Source organism: Apium graveolens, chromosome 7 (assembly GCF_009905375.1).
Source record: "Apium graveolens cultivar Ventura chromosome 7, ASM990537v1, whole genome shotgun sequence".
Taxonomy (NCBI): domain Eukaryota; kingdom Viridiplantae; phylum Streptophyta; class Magnoliopsida; order Apiales; family Apiaceae; genus Apium; species Apium graveolens.
In genome coordinates this window covers 189,960,557-189,975,021 of record NC_133653.1, presented here as the reverse complement: position 1 = coordinate 189,975,021, position 14,465 = coordinate 189,960,557, and the positions used below count along the sequence as shown (strand labels likewise).

General features: G+C 34.0%; 3 protein-coding genes across 4 annotated transcripts; 2 read left to right on the top strand and 1 right to left on the bottom strand.

Moving 5' to 3' along the window:
- Positions 1–322: 322 nt before the first annotated feature.
- LOC141672492 (receptor-like protein 4) lies at positions 323–6,715 on the top strand. 2 transcript variants are annotated; one of them, XM_074479109.1, is made up of 9 exons: positions 328–511; positions 1,350–2,411; positions 3,151–3,298; positions 4,282–4,353; positions 4,594–4,665; positions 4,934–5,005; positions 5,090–5,167; positions 5,882–6,063; positions 6,314–6,715. In XM_074479109.1, exons 1-9 carry the CDS (start codon positions 442–444, stop codon positions 6,433–6,435), a joined length of 1,878 nt encoding a protein of 625 aa, XP_074335210.1. In that variant the 5' UTR covers positions 328–441; the 3' UTR covers positions 6,436–6,715. The 2 variants fall into 2 exon arrangements, with proteins under 2 accessions (XP_074335211.1, XP_074335210.1); XM_074479110.1 differs by lacking the exon at positions 6,314–6,715 and having other exon boundaries at positions 323–511; positions 5,890–6,049.
- Positions 6,716–7,300: 585 nt separating this feature from the next.
- LOC141672279 (WAT1-related protein At3g02690, chloroplastic) lies at positions 7,301–11,912 on the top strand. The gene is made up of 7 exons (XM_074478847.1): positions 7,301–7,918; positions 8,010–8,057; positions 8,636–8,758; positions 9,698–9,847; positions 10,541–10,712; positions 10,944–11,004; positions 11,244–11,912. The coding sequence occupies exons 1-7, from the start codon at positions 7,364–7,366 to the stop codon at positions 11,344–11,346; spliced, it is 1,212 nt and encodes a 403-aa protein (XP_074334948.1). The 5' UTR covers positions 7,301–7,363; the 3' UTR covers positions 11,347–11,912.
- A 112-nt stretch (positions 11,913–12,024) lies between these two features.
- On the bottom strand, positions 12,025–13,688 carry LOC141672280 (uncharacterized). The gene is made up of 4 exons (XM_074478848.1): positions 13,423–13,688; positions 13,236–13,311; positions 12,719–12,891; positions 12,025–12,251 (listed from the first exon to the last, which is right to left on the bottom strand). The coding sequence occupies exons 1-4, from the start codon at positions 13,533–13,535 to the stop codon at positions 12,176–12,178; spliced, it is 438 nt and encodes a 145-aa protein (XP_074334949.1). The 5' UTR covers positions 13,536–13,688; the 3' UTR covers positions 12,025–12,175.
- Between the last annotated feature and the right edge of the window lie 777 nt (positions 13,689–14,465).

Sequence of the window (14,465 nt, the reverse complement as noted above, 5' to 3'; positions counted from 1 at the left end):
CTCTCTCTTAGAAAGTATTATTGATAATCACTAAAAAATCATTCATTAATTTCAACATACATACAATAATTTTCTTATAAATAAATTCAAACAATAATTATACACCTCATGAAGCATGTGGTTAAATGAATGTTTCAATAAATAAACTAACTCAACAGTTTAAGTAAATTAATACCTCCAGAATTTTAGCAATATTTAAGAAAATTAATATTTTCGATCTCAAAAATATATATTTATGAAGATTTTATCGTAATAAAGTAATTAAACCAGAATAAATAAACATTAGTAAAAGAGGAAACATTACATTTGACCGGCAATCACGGCGTCCCTACAACACATTCTCCACTTTCTCTTTCTACAAATTTTACATAATTATGGCGGTCTTCTAGAGAGAGAAAAATAAACAACCAAACAAACCCATTCTGTACAGCCAACCCCAATATGCTCAAGCTTCTCTTACTCTTGTTGTTCATCTTCTCCACAGCTCCTCTGCTTTCTTATACTTTAAAAGGTCACTTCACTTATCTACATTAATATCTTATATGTTTGAGTGTATGTATGTGTTATTATAATTGTAGGTTAATGTTGTTGATCTTTTGTTTTTACTCATCACATGTAAGTAGGTTATAGTGTTGCATTGCAATTACTCATGTTTTTTTTTACTTTTCAATTGAGTTGATTTTCTGGTTTTGGTAAAGTAGGCTAGCTTTATTTATTATATGTAAAAATAAGTTTAGTTGAGTTAGGTGTATTTGTGAATTATTTTACTTTGTGGTGTGTAGATGATGACAATGTTGTACTAGATTAGAGAATTGTTTTAAGGTTTGGAGATTTTTTTTATTTTCATTTCGTGTAGTTTTTTTGGTGTTTGTAGAAGTGGATATATGTCATGGTTATTTATGTAGGTTTGATTGTTAAGGTTCCGTATTTCTGAAAATTGTGTTGGGAATAGGGCTTTGATTTTTATCAAGTTATGTTATGGTGTTACAAGTAGGGCGTAATTGCAAATGGACAATTCTTTTAACCCGAGCTCCGATATCATCTTAAGTTATGGTGTTATGCAGAGAATTTTTATGTAATATCTTTATAATAATTATTTAATTAAGTGATAGTGCTAAGGAAATTTAAACATGTATGTAGGAAATCAAGATTGTGATCCGATCATAGATAAGGGAGGTTTATGTGATTTATGTTAAGTAGAGTGTATATAATTGCATTCATGTTTCAATTGAAAGCTGTAGGTTTTTAATTTTGTTTGATTAAGTATCTTGTGCGAGTAACAATGTGAGATAATGAGATAGTCATAAGCTTACTATTGTTCTTTTTGGAATCATGTTTGAATAATGCAGCACCTTATGCGTTGCGAATAAGCTGCGGAGCACGTAGTGATGTGCATACTCCGCCAACAAATACACGATGGTCTAAAGATTTTGCATATAGTGGTGGGATGATTGCTAATGCAACCCGCCCAAGTTTCCTCACTCCTCCACTCAACACACTTCGGCATTTCCCTCTATCTGAAGGTCCCGAGAACTGCTATAGTATTAATAAAGTACCCAGTGGTCACTATTCTGTGAGAATCTTTTTTGGGTTGGTTGCCGAACCAAGTTTTGACAATGAACCATTGTTTGATGTCTCTATTGAAGGAACCTTAATTTATTCTTTGCCATCTGGTTGGAGTAACCATGATGATGAACGGGCATTTGTTGAAGCCCTTGTATATATTACAGATGACACTGCAACTCTTTGCTTCCATAGCACTGGTCATGGGGACCCGGCTATTCTTTCTATAGAAATTTTACAAGTTAATGACAGTGCTTACAAATTGGGCGGCCTACATTCTGGCCAAGGAATTATTCTAAGAACTGGTAAACGATTCAGCTGTGGTGCTCAGAATCCAAAATTTGATGCAGACTATAGTGGGGACCTTTGGGGTGGGGATCGATTCTGGAACTCTATCAGTACTTTCGGCCGGCATTCTGATCGTGTCATTTCTACAAAAGATCAAATCAGACAGGCCTCACAGGCACCAAACTTTTATCCGGAACCTCTTTATCAGACTGCTCTTATTAGTACTGATGACCAGCCCGATTTAGTGTTCACATTAGATGTGGATCCCTCTAGAAATTACTCCATTTGGTTTCACTTTGCAGAGATTGATCCTTCAGTCAGTCAGGCAGGACAAAGAATTTTTGATATTGTGATAAATGGTGATAAAGCATTTACAGATGTTGATATTGTGAATATGACTGGGAATATTTACAGTGCTCTTGTACTGAACACTACTATTGCTGTTAATGGAAGGAGCTTGGCGATAACTTTTCACCCGAAAAGAGGCAGTCATGCAATAGTCAGTGCTATCGAAATCTTTGAGGTTATCACAGCTGAGTCTAAAACCAATAATGATGAGGGTGCGTATGCTAACCAAGTTTTTTCATTAAAGTTGCATTGTTTTTTTTTTGTGATCATTGTTTTCAGAAATTCAAATCCTCACACACATGCCTCCTCCGAGCCTTGAACCCTCAACCTCTTGTTACAAGTGAAAAAGGGGTATCTATGCTACAATGCTAGGGGTTTCGAGTTGCATTATGTTGTTACTTTTTCTAAGAGACAAAACACAGCTTTGCTGTTCATCTGGGGCATTGGTTTTTAACTGCAGTCCTAGTATATGGCTAATCCATTATATTAGTCATTGACTAATATGCAAATTTATTCGGTGAAACAAATCTCCATGGATGAGAGTCTCATTTCAACTTTTGACATGTTGAGGCTTGATCATGAATCCTGATGCAGCTAGGCATTATTGTTTAGAAGTATATATTTGCTATTAACAAACTTTTAATTATATAGGTTGGTACTATAAAAAATGCCATAACTCTAATACGCTGCTTTCTTGCTAAGTCTTGTAATGTGCTAATGTGTGTTAAAAGGATGTTTTTTTCAAAGTTGACTTGAAGCTTAATTGGAGTTAAATGTTTGTAAACATCAGTAAAGAATTTGTCTTACAGTTCAATCAATCAAAGTGTACTTTACTCTGTTATTACTTTGTGATTTTTATTTGAAATTTTAATGATACATACAGAATATAGGCCAGTGATATTTATATAGATGGATACAAAGTGTAAACATGATTTATCTTCTTTTTATCAGTTAAGGCTTTACAGAAATTGAAGACTGCACTAGGGCTTCCACTTCGATTTGGGTGGAATGGTGATCCATGTGTTCCGCCACAGCATCCATGGAGCGGAGCAGATTGTAAATTTGACAAAAATAGCAGTAAATGGGTCATTGATGGACTGTAAGAATCTCATTTTTAATTACTGCTCCTGGACTTCTTTTCATTTTCAATTTTTTATTTTCCGTACCATGTGACAGCATTCGTTACTCATATTTTCAACAAAAAATACATATCTGTAGGGGAAAAAATTGTGATATCATCTACATCCTTTTGATGGGCATTAAACAATTCTTACTGTTCAGAGGCCATCCAAGGAGTGCACAAAATTATGAATCTTATTCTTGGAAAATATGTAATTAGCCATAGAAGGTCTAAAAGCTCATAGAGAGAATAAAGAAATGCAACAGATGCACAGCCCAGCCCCTTGCGTACCCATATCATGTGAACATTTGTATTATAAGTTAAGTGACTGCAAAAAGAGTTAAGACTGTTTACTTATTGACACTTTGATCATGTGAAGGTTCCTGTTATCACAATCCATGAGTCGTGACCACGAAGCTACATGTTTTGTCCTATTATTAGATGAATAAAAGCAAAAAAAGTGTTCACTTAATCACTTGGTTGAAACATCTTTTCTAATAATTATAAGCCACTGCAACTTACAGAAATATGGTTCTTTTCGCCACTGCAAGATTTTAATGCCAAAAAAGTTTAAGGGCGTGTATCCATTTTTTTTTCTAGTTTTCAGGAATCACCATGTTCCTTTTGAACAAGATCATGTTACTATCGCCTAAGAATTTTAGAATGGTCTAGTGGTCTACTTTGTTAGCGCTTGATTATTTCTCATGAATGTGTGACAAGCATTTATGTACATGTATGACTTTTTATCCTTTCCTTTCCCCTCATTTGACTTTTTATCCTTTCCTTTCCCCTCATGTTCTTGCGGAAATTATCATATGTTTACCAGTTAAAATTTTCATCTGTTTGTGGTTGCTAAACCATTCTAATTTGGTTATCCTAGATATCTGACATTGTTATAATATTCCACATTTCATATTTTCAAGTATTTAAGTTTAGCTTCTCCTTTTTTTCCTTCTGATCAGGGTCCTTGACAATCAAGGTCTGAGGGGTTCCTTGCCAAATGACATGTCTCGGCTACAGAATCTCCAAAGCATGTTAGTTATCCGTGTTTGCTGTTTTTTTATTATTTATTCAATGTATCGAAAGTGCAATACTACTGAAATATTATCCAAACTTATTGATTTTGATAATGATACCTTTCTTTTGCCAAGTATTGATGAAGATATTACATTTGCTGCACTGTCTTTTGGGAACAATAACTGAAAATAGCAGTATTCATTGAATGGATCTTCCTATATATAACTATTATTTATATCTCATTTGTGTATATGCAGAAACTTGAGTGGAAACAGCATCAGTGGGACTATACCTTCTTCACTGGGTACAGTTGCCAGCCTAGAAAAATTGTAAGGCATAACATATCAAAAGATTAAAGCGAATAATAAACAATTAATTATACGATCTCAAGAATAATTAATCAATGTTATTCCCAAGAAAAAGCGTATAATAAAAAATTTAATTATATGGGGGAATAGATCAGTATATATAGAGAATATACTATTAATTATATGAACGGCACTCTCTTTATTGGTTTCGTACATTATAAATTTTCAGTGCTTGATATTAGTTAGCCAACTATGTCGATGTTGCATCTAAACCTAACATTTATTGCAGAGACCTATCATACAATTTTTTCAATGGATCAATTCCTGAAACCCTTGGCCAGTTGACATCATTGCAGACACTGTAAGATCTTCCAAGTCCCTTGGTATCAGAACTAGTTTGTTTACACAGGAAACTTAGCATGACTTTTCTGTCATTATGGTTCAGGAATCTTAATAGTAACTCTCTTTCTGGAAGAGTTCCATCTGCACTAGGTGGAAGGCTTTTGCACAGAGCAAGCTTCAAGTATGTTCACATTAAAAAGTCTCATTGTTTAATCCTCTTTTTGCCCAGTTCTTTAAGTTGGCCATCTCATAAGATGGACTGGATGGATGCGTAGGTGCTTTAGGAGTTTTAGCGAGCTTAGGGGAAACTTGACGTACTTTATACCTTACATAATCAACGTAATACTTTTGGTTAAACAACTTTTTAGATTTATATATTTATTCCCATGGAGGCCAAGTACTATTGCACATAATCAATAAAATGATAGATGTGCAGCTATAGCTTACATTCTACCTCACTTTAAGTGGATGGACTACAGTCTTAGCACATCGAAGAATCCACTGGGGCCTGGGAAAGGCACTGTCTTAATATAAAGGAGCCAAAGTAACTGCTGTAGCACTGTATTATGAAATTGAGGGGTATTAGCCACACAAGTGCTACTAAGATTGATAGTGTTGAAGTAATTTAAACGGTCCTTGGTCAACTGTAGTCCCTTGATCCCCTCCGCAAAGTGCATCTAGCCCTTAGGTTAGGCAAACCTTGATGGTGCTAGCTGAATCTTGTGATTTGAGTCCAGAAGCGTTTTATTGCCTTCACTGTAATAGTCTAGTGATACTAGTCACTGAGCTCAGAATTTTTCCATAGAATTGAATTTTCACGGGTGCAATGTGGTTTTAAGTTTGTCATTTACTTATAACACGTTTGCTGTTAAAGATATTCACCGGATGCTTTCAGTTTCACAGATAATTCTGGCTTATGTGGAATACCTGGACTACCAACATGTGGGCCTCATTTGTCTACTGGAGCAATAGTCGGCATTGGGCTAGGGGCTTTTGCAGCACTACTACTTTTAAGTACAGTATTAACATGCTGGTGGAAACGAAGACAGAATATACTCCGTGCTCAGAAAATTGCAAGTAAGAGAATTTATGTTAACACCAATTTTTTTGCAAATTATGTATCAATATAAGTTGTTTTTTTTGCTAATTGATATAAGTTGATTCCTTTTGTTAGCGAGCACAATAATTTCCTTCTACGATGCAATATTGAAAAAATATATTAGTATTACTTAAAAATGGTCACTGGTAGACACCACTTTTGAATGTATAGAAGATCCAACTGTATAATCATCTTTTGTTATTGATAATATGATTCTATTATGCACAGAAAGGGCAGCTCCTTATGCAAAGGCAAGGACCCATTTTTCCGGTGATGTTCAGTTGGGCAGGCATCACCCCCATGAAAACACTCGTATGGCTGTTGAGAATGGGCCTAGTTTGCTTTCCTGAACTACATTGACATCTTGCCCTCTTCACATGCTTTCTTTGGAATCTAATTACCAATTCACTAAATTACAATTGTTTTTGTATTTGTTACTCGTGAAGTAGAATTGTTTCACAGAGTGCTAGCCCTTTGGGAAATGCCAGAGATGCATGGATAGAGAAATCTTGTATATTAACACCCACCCAAGGCCCCACCCCTCTCTCCCGGGGAAGTATTTTGTAGCAATTAGCAAACTTTATATATAGATCAATCAGTATAGTAAATTGCTTATTTTGTTACTTGAAAGTTGGAACTAGTGCTTGCTTGAGGAAACATTACCTTGCTTGAGGTTTTGCTTTGTTTATTCTGTAGTAAAGTAGGTTGTAAACTTGTAATGGCCTATTTTGTACTGGAAATTGGTGATATACAAGGAACCAGACAACCAGTCATTCTCAAGAAGTTAGATGAGTATTAATTTGTTTCTATTTTTAAATGTAATTTTAAGATCATATAGAATCTAAATATGAAGAAAAAACAATTGGCAAAGAGAATCCTACAGATAGGATTACAGTGGCTTCAAATTGATTTGATTCTGCATATATTAAGAACTGAAACCAAAATGTTGATTTGAAACTAAATTAATAATGCAATTTTTTGCATTTCTGTTTCGGTTATAGCTAACTCATACATACATATGCATACAATTTATATCTCGTCATGCACAGTAAGTTTAATTCTTTTCAATGCACAGTAAATTCATTTCACATAAAAAGATTGCAAAAGTCTTAAGCTCTAAATCAAATTGTCATAATTTATAAAAATGTAAATGAGATTTTATACATGTAAATTAATATAAGACAGTTTATTCCTCAGCCAAGTACTATATCAAAGTATGAGATAAGAACACAGAGCCAAAAACAAAAGAACCAAAATCAGAGAGGGTGAGGCAATAAAATGATGAAAAACATGTCTGCTTCTGCTACTGCATATGCACACACATACACATACACACCATCACCAACCTCCACTCTTCTCTCATATTCTTCATACATTCATACTCCACATTTCCACTCATGTCCTAAAAAAACCCAACTTTTAACTCATCAACTCCCACTACTCATCACTTTCAAACCTACTAAAACCCAAAAAAGATTTAATCTTTACAGTTCTTCTGATCAAGAAATGAAGCCCACTTCAATTGACTCTCAAGAAAATGAGCTTTCAAATGATCTTTTAGAAAAACCAAGTGATCAAGAAAGGGGTTTGGGTGAGTTAATTTGGGAATGGACAGTGTTGGTGTCACCATTTTTCTTTTGGGGCACTGCTATGGTTGCTATGAAGGAGGTTTTGCCTAAAGCAGGCCCTTTTTTCGTGTCGTCGTTTCGATTAGTTCCTGCTGGTTTGCTTCTGGTTGGTTTTGCTGCTTACAGGGGGAGGAAATTCCCATCAGGGTTCAATGCTTGGTTGTCTATTTGTGTTTTTGCTCTTGTTGATGCTACTTGTTTTCAGGTGTGTGTCTTTTGTGGTTTTTTAGGTGTGGAATGGGTTAAAATGGTTGAAATTAGAATTGGTTTTTATGGGTTTTGTGTGATTGTTTCAGGGTTTTCTTGCACAAGGATTGCAGAGGACATCAGCTGGCTTGGGCAGTGTATGTCATTTATATAACTATATAAATTTGCCTCTAAATTTATTTTTACTGATGTTTTTCTTTAATTGTGATACATGTGTACCCCAAAAGTTATACAGACATTTCAATTTTTTGGGTCTTTTTGTGTTTGTAAACGTGTTAATTTTATGTTCTAAAACTTTGACCGTATCACATTCATGTGTTGTAGTAAAGTCTGATATAAATATATATAACGGGTCATTCATTTTGGGTTAATCGAGTTGTACTGGTGTGTGTCACATTCATGTGTTGTAGTAAAGTCTGATATAAATATATATATAACGGATCATGCATTTTGGGTTAATCGAGTTATGCTGGTGTCATTTTCGGGTTTCTCTCTTTAAAAGTTGTTCGGGTTCTGGTGTCATGCATTGTTAGATGGTTTTTTTTGAGGTGAATGTACTGGTTGCATAATACTTGTTTCAATTTGTATTTTTGTATATATATGCACAATGTCACAAACTAATTTGTACTACTGTAACCATTTTTTGCAGTATTGTGACACTGATTTAGTTGGTATTTAAGTTTCATTTTGATTAGAGTTGTATGATCATTTGCAGGTCATAATTGATTCACAGCCTCTAACTGTAGCGGTACTTGCAGCCTTGTTATTTGAAGAATCTATTGGGTTTGTTGGAGCTACCGGGCTTGTGTTGGGAGTAATAGGTCTTTTACTTCTCGAGGTACTATTTTGTCCCAATGCTTGACATTTACTTTTGCCTATTATTTTGTATATTAGAGCAATATATGACCGATCTTCGAGCAAGACAATGGTGATACTAAAATTGATGTAGTTTTTCTATATTTTAGCACTAAAAATAAAATAGCAATAAGACTCCACTACATGGCTCTAAAATAACTAAATTGTCTAAAATGCAACTATAAATTTCCCTCTATCTATTTCCTCAATTTATCACCTCATGGATGATGTGGCACACATAGCAACATCAGTAGTTGGTGCTATATATAGAACCAACTATATCAAAATGCTATTTTTAGCACCGTGATTATCACACCATTGGATTCTTGAGTTCTATATTTTATGGAAAACACCGCTAATACCACACCATTGTCTTTGCTCTTCTTCTGAATTCTAGAAGTTACTGATAAGGTTAGGATTCCGTTCGTCCCAAATTATTATTACATTTTAACTAACTGATGTTTTGCATCCCCCAATTTGACCCCAAATGCGTGCGGTGGCAAAAAAAGAAACAGAAAGGAGTGTTAGACAACAAGTTGGCTGGAATTAACTGTAGCGAAAAACCTTGGTGGTTTTGTTCAACTGGTTCAGATTAACTCTAAATTCTAATCGTGTATAACTCTTGGGATGCTGAATGTTAGCTACTCTAAACTAGTTTGTTTAAATTCCAAAACCATAGCTAGTCAGCCATCTTCTTTATAAAAATTAGCTAGTTACAGTTGTATTTACGATACTTGGTTAATGCATTTTCAGGTTGTGAATGGACAATAAAATTATGACATTTTATCTTTCTGATTTTTCTAGTGTTTCTAAAGTTTCAAAAAATCAGTAGATTACTGTATATGGTCCAGATGCTAATTAGATTTCTAGTTGATAATATGTAACTTGTAATGATTTAAGTTTGTCTTGACTGATGTTCCAGCTTCCTGCTATTGCTGCTGATGAAAATAATTTTTCACTGTGGGGTAGTGGGGAATGGTGGATGCTTCTGGCAGCGCAAAGCATGGCTGTTGGTACAGTTATGGTCCGCTGGGTTTCCAAATACTCTGATCCTATCATGGCAACAGGATGGGTAAGTTCTGTTTATTCCTGAAGTATTAGTATTTGATACACTTATAATCTATAACTATTAACTACAAAGTTCTTGATAAAGATGGACTGAAGAAGTGAGCTAAAATGTTGACTGACTAATAGCTGGAAGTTGTTGTACAATATGAGGTGTTAATAGAAATAACAGTTAATTCTTAATGAATAATAGCAACTAGCAAGTATCTACACGTTGGACTCAAAAGACTCTTTTCTTGGCACGATTCAGATTTCTAACCTCTTCATTCAGAGGTAATTGGGAATACAGACGATGTGACGGAGTAAATGTCAAGATAAAACAAAACAAGATACGATTCATGATTCAGTCGAAACACACTACTTCTTAGTGAATTACATGCACTTTTTTCTATAGTGGTTAATGTTATGGAACACCAAAGTCCAATACAGTATGCTATCTGTAAAATATACCACATCTAGGTGAGGAAGTAAATATCCATTTATTAACTTGCCAACCTTGCATTTGGAGCTCATCAAATGGCTTTAAGATAATGCTAGCACAAGCTTGCCAGCCCAAAAGTAGTAGGTAATTTGGTGACTACAAACGAAAACTAATAATTGTCAAACCATTTCATCTTTAAAGCAGTTATACCAAATCTTACCAAATATTAATAACCACATTTTCAAGGGACTCACATTTTGTACTGGAATCTTATCACAGCACATGATTATTGGTGGCATACCTCTTGCGGGAATTGCTATACTTAATCATGAACCTGCCATCAGTGGGGGACTTGTGGAGCTTACAACAAATGATCTTTTGGCTCTTCTTTATACCTCCATATTTGGAAGTGCCATAAGCTATGGTGTATACTTTTACAATGCAACAAGAGGTGATTTATATTGGATATTAATATACATATCTTTCAGCAGCAGCATTACTAATTCATGCCTAACAATGACCTAATCTAAATTTGATGGAACTACTTATATGATATAATTTGGTTTCTAGATTTATAAATTGGTTTCTGAATTGAGATTGATACTATTTCTGTGCAGATATTTATTAAAATCTCTTACCTGAAGCTCCTCAATAATAACATACATGTATTGATTTGTTTCAGGTAGCCTAACGAAACTGAGCACTCTTACTTTCTTGACTCCGTTGTTTGCTTCATTTTTTGGGTAAGATAATAATGAAATATGTAAAAGCACTATGAGGTGGTGCTACTTCCTCCCCTCTATGCCATTTCTATTTTCATGTGGTTATATGCAATCTCAGTTTGAATAAACAGTTTTCATCAAGAAAGATAGAATAAAGAACAAAAAAATCAATCAGCCATTCCTAAGAGAATTGGACATTTTATAATCTGGTGTTAGCCCTTTTTGCACCTCGACAATTAATTTATTCTTTTTTCACACAGTTTCCTCTATCTCGGTGAGACCTTCTCGCCTATGCAACTTACTGGAGCTCTTGTTACAGTAGCAGCTATATACATGGTCAATTATAAGAGTATTGTGGAATGAGGCATCTCGTAGGAGAATATATTGTCAATCAGAAGAATATTTTGTAACGAAATATTGCTGTCTTTGACATGTATCCAGGGAACTAGATATACGGGAGATACTTCTATCTCCTAGCCGAAGGTTGCATAAGTGTACATAAATTTATAACTGACATAGAGGAGGAAAGAAGCTGATGCTGTGGAATTCAAGGATATAGCTTACACTGGCTTTCATGGAAAACATATTCAGGCTATTATTTATGATGATTTATTCTTCGCATTCAATTGCCTGCATAGATTTAACCAGGGAGAGGTATCTGTGTGTGTGCGCAGCAGGGATTTTGTGCTTACAGGAAAGAATCACATAAATTTATGGTAACTTATAGTATTCAGTTTCAATCCGTCAGTGGCAAGAAGCTGCAATAGTTAAATTAGTGAATAGCGTAGGAAATGCAGCACATTGCTCGGAGCTACTGTAGAGAGAACCAGAGTATAAAGACACCTGGTTGGAAGAGGGTGCATGTGCTACTGTATAATAAGGGGGTCATTTATGCATCAGTCCTCCCTGTTCTCATTGTATAATAAGGGGGTGCTTGTGTTGAGAAATTAGTCTCAAGTTAGAAGCTGTTTTTTTTTTTAATAACAGAAGTTATTCTGATAAATTAAATTAAGTTATAAATCCCTTTGACAGACAATTCCATCAGAAATGTAAAATTTCTCATGATAATAGCAGCAGGTACTACAAAATCTTATATCTGGAGAAAATTTCAGATTACAATATTGAAATAGCCAAAGTGTGTAGATCTACAAAGAAAATGCACAGTTGAGATTCATAATCAACCCAGCTCTCTTCATGCAAGGAGAAAACCAACTCCGCAAGACACAGTGCAAAGAATCAACCCAATAAGTGATACGAAATTATAAACTCTGCACAAATTCATACATACATTAATACCTTGAGATTAAAAAGAAAACCATAATCTTTCTGAAAACAGATCTGGACTAATAAATAGCACTGACTAATGCGTGATACTTGTCGTTGTTTTGAAGTCTACTAGTACAAGTCTACAAGTTGATGTTAAAATAATGGCGATTTTGGTGTACGCCAATATATTAGCTCTATAGATTTAAAAAGTCCAGAGCTTACATTTACCAATTTGTAAGCAAGGACTTGACTACACATACAAAACAAAACTTGAAATTGATAAAAATTGCTCTGGTTTGACATGCCTATAGCGGACTGCGCCTAAGGTCCCAACACTCGATAACTCACTCTGCTTCAAAATTATATTTACAAAAATTTATAAAAAATGTTTGGGTCTGGCAAATTAATCCAAGTAATCCGTAAATTATAAAGGTGAGTTATGATTGGTAGAGAGTAGAGAGGGACGTACCCAACAGTGAGGCGTTTCTTGGGATCGCCAGTAGAATAGCCGACGAAATAGAAATAACGAGCAACAAGGTAAATACAACCCAACACAGAAGCTACAATGGGGTGCTTCATCCCTCCAACTGTCATGAATGTTAAGAACATGGGCAGGTACTCCAGTGAGTTCTGGTGACCTCTCTGTACCCCCCATTTCAAACACAAATCAAACCATATGTTATTTCCCTAAACTTAATCAAAGCGTACTTTGAATATTTGTAATAATATTTTAGTATCACGACAAACAAACGGATGTTACTTGTTACTGTGTATCATATTAATAATAACTGACGAATAAAAGAAAACCAAATTACATTTTCTAAGAAATATATGAATGACTTTTTTTTCCCATTTTCCACTTTGACAAGCCATGATCCAAAAACAGTCAACACAAGTCAACGAAGCAAGATCAAAGTAGATCTCACAGGATTGAAACTTGATATCCAAAAAAAAAGATAAACGAGAAAAAGAGAATAGAAACGAACCTGAACACAATTGAAGGCTTTGGCATCCTTATTTTCAGACTCCAAAGCATACAACGTAGGGTACTGAACATCATACCTAAAAATAACCAAAGTCAAATTAGAAACCCACGTACAAATATATCAACAACCATAATGCAAAAGAAAAACAAAATCTTAAAAAAAGAAGACGAAATATATAGATTCATACTTCCTGCGAGCCTTGCCAACTTGAGAACTCATCCAAAAGTTCAAAAAGCCTGCGGCAGCAAGAATCAAAACCACGTAACCATACTCTCTTGGTAGCATTTCTACTGCGCCCATCTTTTCTTTCTCCGCCGAATAATGAGATGCTATAATATATAATGTATGTTCTACTAACTTGGTTACAAATGTGGATTGCTTGTGGAATATTGCTGTGAGCTCGTGCTGTTTATATGTACAGGGCTCGGTGGGTGCAAATAATAAATACTGACTAAAATAAAGGGATATTAAATTATAAGATGCTTTAGGGTTTTTTATAAGATGCACTAAATAAAATCTTGCATTCTCACACAAGGCAGATCAGCGTTGACTTCTTCTTTTTAGGGTAGTAGGATAGTACTAGTACGTGCGTGCTTACGTACGTAGTGGAAGTTTGTTAGAGAGAGAGTGATTCAAGAATTGTTTTTTCCTTTATAAAATTAAAGATTACAATTATACGTTATACCCTCGTATAATTAGGGTAGGTCATTATATATCCTTTATTTAAGAGGAGGGTATAGGTATAATTATTAGTTAAAATTATATAAAATAGATATTATCTACAATTTGTTGAATTGTAAGAAATTTTGTTTTAATGGTATTAGCTATAATGATCAGGCTAAATTTGAAAAAATCATTTTAATTTATTAATTTTAAATTTCAACGCTAATATTTTTAATGGCTATCTTTTGATAAAAAAGGAATGTGAAAGAAATTTTAATAAAATAGTTATTATTTTTTATTTAATACAAGTGAAAATAAATTATACAATTCATAAAACCATATTTAATGATATTATTGTAATATTTAAACATGTGAAAAAATTAGTTATTAAACATTGCTTATATATTTCAAAATATTTGCAAACTTTTTTATTATATTAGTTTATTAGTAAATTTTATATAAGTAATTTAAATTTGGTTAACAATAAAATAAAATTTATATTTTTTCATGTAAAATATTTTTATATGTACACTTGACATTACATTATATATATAATTATATATATAC